This window comes from Drosophila busckii, chromosome 3L (genome assembly GCF_011750605.1).
Source record: "Drosophila busckii strain San Diego stock center, stock number 13000-0081.31 chromosome 3L, ASM1175060v1, whole genome shotgun sequence".
Taxonomy (NCBI): Eukaryota; Metazoa; Arthropoda; class Insecta; order Diptera; family Drosophilidae; genus Drosophila; species Drosophila busckii.
In genome coordinates this window covers 19,115,763-19,122,145 of record NC_046606.1, presented here as the reverse complement: position 1 = coordinate 19,122,145, position 6,383 = coordinate 19,115,763, and the positions used below count along the sequence as shown (strand labels likewise).

Here is a 6,383-nt window from a genome sequence, read left to right as displayed (position 1 = left end):
GTCTCAAATCGCTATTAATGTCATCGATAACAACATTCGGCACGCTGACTGCCTCGCCGGCCGTTAGAGTGAGCGGCCAAGCAAATGCCAGTCCAGGCCTTAGGTCTTAAGCCCACACGGGCATCACATCTGCATTTGGTATCTGGTGGGTCTTTGGCGAAACAAGCTCATAAACGTTGGCGACACAAATCAAAACTTGTCACAAACAGTTGCTACGCCTCAAAAATTCTTGGAAAGCGCAGCGTTTACTTCCTGGTGCAACTGTCAACACACACACACGCACATAGACACTGAGGCATTCCTTCAGGTACCGCGTCTAGTTGGTTGTTGTTGGCAGCCCAAGCCCTTTAACTGATTTATGAGTTGCGTCAATTGTGCTGAAGCCTAAGTAGCCGACCAAAGCAATTACCAAGTCATAAATGCGCACATAAAGAGTCGGACAATGTACCAGGCCATGCATAACTAAGTGCTGCATCTATCTATCAACTCATCACGGAGAGAATTCAGTGGTGAACAAATTGCACGACCCGTTTGCGGGTCAATGGTATTCTTCAATATAAGCCACAAGCAATTATCAGATGTCCTCCTTCGCCGGGATTGCGCTTTCTGCAGCAACGCCTTGAATAGTTTGCTTGAACAAACACTTAAATTTAAGAGCCAAGTCAATTTATGGCATTGTATAAGCTTGGCTTATCGAAAGAAAGCCTTTTAATAACTCATATACATAAAGGCTTACAATGCGGCAATTTAATCGCTAAATCAAAACTTTGTTTCTGACAGCAGAAATATGAAAATTGAAAAGAGCATTTCAGCAACCAGTTGGCCATATATCAGTGCGGATTCCTGGAACTGTCCAAAAGCCAAAAATCGAACAAAAAACTACAACAGCAAGATGAAGCAGAAGCAGAAGAAGAACAGCTCCATTGATGCTGGCCATATCTGCACAGGGGCTGACGCATGTCTGACAATTGGCCAAAAGCGCGATACTCAACACTTCAAACAAGTTTTTGACACGGCAAACATATTTGCCACAGCCCTGCACTTGCACCACTGCAACAGCAACAACAATGTGGCCATTATGTGGGGGAAAACATTTTATATTGGCCAATTTCAATTATCTTAATGCACTTTAATATGCCAGCGAGTCAAGTCTTTTTACCGTTCTCAGACACAAACACAGACACAGACTCAGGCCGCTGAAGATGCCTCATGCCACAAGGTTCTGCATGTGATTGTGATTATCAGCTAATAAGGCATCAATAAATTGTGGTAAGCAGCAGCAGCAGCAGCAGCAGCAGCCGTAGCCAGCTAAAAGAATTATGTATGTATTTTGGCAAAAATGCCAAAGGGCCTCGAAATCGCCTCGAGATGAGGCTGCAGATTGCGACAGCCTGATTGCAATTAATTTGCAATAACTTTTGATAAATGCTTAGGTGTTGCTCAGTGCTGTTGTTGTTGCTGTTGCACGATAAGCGTACGCAGCGATTAAGGGTCCGTTAGCACTGTAAGCCAAGCCTTCATATATAAACAACTAACTGCAGAATGTACTCAGCCTTAAAGATTTCTTCAATGTTGTTGTTGTCTTATGTCTTAAAGAGCAACTGTTTAGCCTGGAGCAGGCAATATTATTTTATTAACTTGCCATCAAGTTTGATGCGCAGCCGCAACATGAAAAAATGCCAAACGATCAGTGGCTAAAATCGCATGCGACAAATTTGTCATATGTTGCGTGGCGGGGAATGTTGGCAATGTGAAAAATGTCATCAATAAGCGAAAAGTTAATAAAAAATAATTAATTTAAGCGAGCAGTGTATAAGCTCTGAGCTGGGCGGGTCTATGCAACATGCACAAACACACACACACACACACATGCAACGTGCTACGTTCAATTGACGCTGCAAGCGCATTTAAATTGAATAAAAGTCGCTGAAAAGCCAAACTGGGGCCAAGAGACCAACTGACAACGCCTCAAACATTGCACAACCGCAACTGTTGCTGTAGTCCGCTGACAACGATTGCTGTTGCCTGCTGCTGCTGCTGCTGCTGGCTTGCTGCTGTTGCTGCTGCCGTTATGCGCTTAACATCTTGGCATCCAATCAATTAGTTTTTATGCGCTTCCATTGCCAAGCGCTGGCTGTCCCTGCAACGGCCAAGCCTCGATCCTCTGTCGTAGCCATTCTCTATCGCTCTCTATCTCTATCTCTTTCTCTCTCTCTTTCTCTCTTTCTTTTTCGCCATTTGGGCTGCGGCTGCGACACAGTCGTCAGCAGTGTCAGCAACAAATTGGCGAAGGGACAACGACAACTGTTTGCAGCTGGCAACCAGCAGCTTTTGCCGCCAACCTCTAGTAAAACGTAATGTGACATACTTTCTCAAAATATCGAGAGCTGGCGACGATGGGATAGCATTGACTGGGATAGTCAGAAATTTATTCAAATGACTTTCAAATGCCAGCGAAATGTGCGCAAGTTGCAGTCTCAGCGATTGACAAATCAATTTGGCATTGACTTTTCGCTTCACTTTTCTATCCTTTAGCAACACCTGCTGGTTGCTGTTGTTGTTGCAGTTGGTGTTGATATTGGCCAAGAGCCCCGCCAACCGACACCTCAGCAGCCACAAAAACCACGTCGATCAGCGGCACCTGAACACTTGGCAAATATAAATATATGCGCATTGCTTTTGGCACAACCAAAGAATGGATAACTTGAAATCGTCGACAAGCTGCATTAATGTATGAGCATGAGGATGTGGATGGGAATGAGCTGCATCTTACATCTGCATTTGTGGCAAGCTCAATGCATTGGCATTGGCATTTGTTCAAGTCATTGCCGCCTTCCCTCGGCTGTTTGTTGCCATTTGTTAGACATTGTCGATGCTGTCCAAACATAACAGAAGTGTTAAAAACATTCCCATGTCAGGTATTAGCAATTTAAGCGTGATCTCGCAAACAATGTTGTATTGAAATTTTTACGAATTTAATGTAAATCGAAACAAACTCATTAAAACTAGAAGAAAACCGAATTATTAAATAACTGAAAATAAAATTGAGGAAAAATCTGGTTCGCCTAATGAGTTTCGAGTTATAAGAGTTCGTGTTTTTTGGGTAGGAAGTATCTAAGTTCTGATGATTTTCCTTCTCCAAAAAATTGTCAGCACAAATGGATCACACCATTAAGTGCTTAGAAGCCAAGCCTATAAAGTTTCCGTCCCATGATTAACTCTCTCATTGGTTAAGAAATAATTGGGATAACGACATATCTCCGCCGACACATCTCCGCCGCTCAACAAACGACATGTCTCCGCGCGAAGATATGTCGTTTGTTGAGCGGCAGAGATACATATATCCTTTTAAAACGACATAACTCCACCACTCAACAAACGACAAATGTATCTCCGCACGGACTTATGACGTGAGGTACTCTATGTATTTGCTTGTGCGATTTAATGACGGCAACCGTTTCGTTTTTTTATTCGAAAACATACAAAAAATACTGCAATGAATCCCGTTATTTATTATTTAAATTAAAATCCAAAGAACTATTCTCGAAATCATATTAGAAAATATAAATATTTGTTGTAACTTTTAATTTCGAAAGAAGACCATAAGCCGAAACGTCAAAATATTGGAAGTTTGCAGGCTTGATTCAAATGTGAAGAATATAGCACATAATCATATGCACCAGGGTGTGTAAATACAAATGATTATTGCCATAGGGGAAATAGATAATAAATAGACAATAGAAACGAAAAAATTGTTTAATGATGTAATTGCTGAGTAAGTTTATATTGAAATATCATGCTTTTTCCGAATATACATACATATGTACATGCATATATAAATACATATGCTAAGCCACTAGCAAGCAAAAAATGTTTATGTATGTACATACGCTACCGTCACCTTAATGCAACCCAATATTAAGGAACATGATCTATATTTTTTAATAGATGCTACTTTTGGGGAATTTAAACAACTTTTATTAAATTATATTAAGCATATGCAAAAGGTAATTATTTATTAATTTGTTAAATTTCACTAAGTATATTTAGATAACACCTTTCCTGTTCATTTTGATGACACTCAAGACGGAGGTCAGTTAACAACAAATATTTATGTATATTGACTCTAACATTTGCTGTTTAAACGGATTATGAAACAGCGATTCCGAACGTTTTGAAAAATTTCCATCTAAACATGAGTTTAATTTCTAGCTGGTTTTATCAGGCTTGCAAGAGAGGTGCAAAGAAGGCAAATAGATTCGAAAAAATGCTTTATTTTTAAAAAATGCTATATTTTTTTATCATTTATTGTTTTATTTTATGAAGGACCTAAATACATATCTGTGTTTAAACGTTCAACAAGAACTACGAGCTGTGTTGAAACTCATAATTTGAATCTCGGCAACAAAATTCGAGCAAAACGTCACTTTTTTAAATTTGTTCTATGTACAAGTACAAGTGATTTAAAATATAAACAGTTTATGTGATATAAGCAAATAAGTGGAAAATAGTTTTTGTCGTTTCTCGGCGGAAATAGCCGTTTTACAATTTAGTGACATTTAACTGACAATATTCAAGGTATAAAAGCTTGAAATAATTTCCGAATAATAATAAGCAAATAAACTTTAAAAAATTAAGATACAATTTTTTTTTTACAAATTATTAGCATCTGAGGATCTTTTTTTTTGTAATTACTCTTTGAAGCTAAATTGAATAAATTAGATAAGTAAATAAGTCTAAATGGATATTTTTGCTGGTGTTAAAAATTCTTACTGTTTTATATAGCTTACTTAACGTCAGGTTAAAGAAACTTGAACGCGTTGTCTACAACAATGTCGCATTCACATTGAATAGTCGGGCATAAATAATGCATTGTTTGAGGCCAAGTATTCACATATATTATCTACATTATATTATGTAACTAAATTAGTTGAACTTGAAGTAAAACTAATTAACTAATAACTTTTCAAAAATATGTGCTCACCTTTATGGTTTCGCCAACTATAAAAGCTTGAGTTCTATGCTAGAAAAGTATTCTTGTTAGTAAAGTATCAAGTAAGCAGCATGAAACTTTTTTTTTTTTTTTTGAAACGATTTTATTTACAATCTGTCTTGTGACAATAAGTAAATTTTACGACTAATATTTACATGACAGTTCAATAAAGCTTACTATTCTATTACATACTATTTAAAGTTTTACAAATACTGGAGATCAAGAACATGTTTTAAGATTTTAAGCCTTCTAATTTCTAGGCTGTTATCTGCAAGATTAATTGCTAGAGTATTTTCATGGTTTTGTAATTTGTTTACGTATGCTATACTGTATTTTCTAATTTCATCTTTCACAAATAGCATGAAACTTAAAGTGTCATATCTGTTGATATGCCTGGTCTATTATATGCTCCAAAATAATGTCGAAGTTCGATCAGCACATATGAAACGCATTGTTAATGGCTTGGAAGCAGAGCCTGAACAATTTCCTTACCAAGTTTATATGGAAGTGTGGAATACAACCACTCGGAAGTGGAATCAACTATGCGGAGGCACTATAATATCGAAGAAAATAGTTCTTACAGCAGCACACTGTGTAGGAAAACGATTGCGTCGATTGAATCCGTAAGAAACGTAATTGTAATCTAAGAAAATAAATATTTAAAAACTAACATTTCCTACAGCGTTACACTTCGTCTTTCTTTTGGTATTATCGATATTTCGAAGAAACTCGAAAAGGGACAACAACGCATGGTGCTAAAAAAAGAAAATATTATAATAAATGAGAAATGGAGTTGTATTCGTAACAAAATTAATGATATTGCGATTCTTAAACTTCCAGAGCAACTGCAGTTCAATCAATATATTCAACCCGCCAAACTTCCTGATCCCCATATTAACTACGACAACAAAGAAGCTGTTGCATCTGGGTGGGGTACAACTGGCTGTAAGTCGACATTAATGCTTATTTAATCTTCCTTAACTTATATTTTTAATTCAACTGCATCCAGTCAACTATAATGTTCCTATAAAATCACCTCATCTAAAATTTTATCGCGTAACTACAATGTCGGTGCTCTTTGAGCCAACAAAGATAGCTGTGATCAATCGTTTAAGCACTGCTTGCCACGGAGATTCCGGCGGACCCTTAGCAGTTTCCGTAGAAAATTCAGTCACAGTGGTGGGGTTAGCTTCATATAACAGCGCTCAGCACTGTCCGAAAAACGAGCTCTCCTATTTCACTCGAGTGTCAGCCTATTTGGACTGGATCAAGGCAAAGGCTGGAGCTAAGAACTTGGAATAAATAATGAGAATAGCTAATGATAAAGTAATAACTCAAATAAATAAGATGTGGTTTATGGTTTTTACTCTTTTCTAAATAATAAAAACCT

General features: G+C 37.5%; 1 protein-coding gene across 1 annotated transcript; it reads left to right on the top strand.

The window, feature by feature from the left end:
- The first annotated feature begins 5,050 nt into the window (after nucleotides 1-5,050).
- On the top strand, nucleotides 5,051-6,117 carry LOC108599203 (serine protease 28). Its single transcript, XM_017985999.2, has 5 exons — nucleotides 5,051-5,055; nucleotides 5,353-5,616; nucleotides 5,676-5,745; nucleotides 5,834-5,938; nucleotides 6,003-6,117. The coding sequence occupies exons 2-5, from the start codon at nucleotides 5,354-5,356 to the stop codon at nucleotides 6,021-6,023; spliced, it is 459 nt and encodes a 152-aa protein (XP_017841488.2). The 5' UTR covers nucleotides 5,051-5,055; nucleotide 5,353; the 3' UTR covers nucleotides 6,024-6,117.
- The last annotated feature ends 266 nt before the right edge of the window (nucleotides 6,118-6,383 follow it).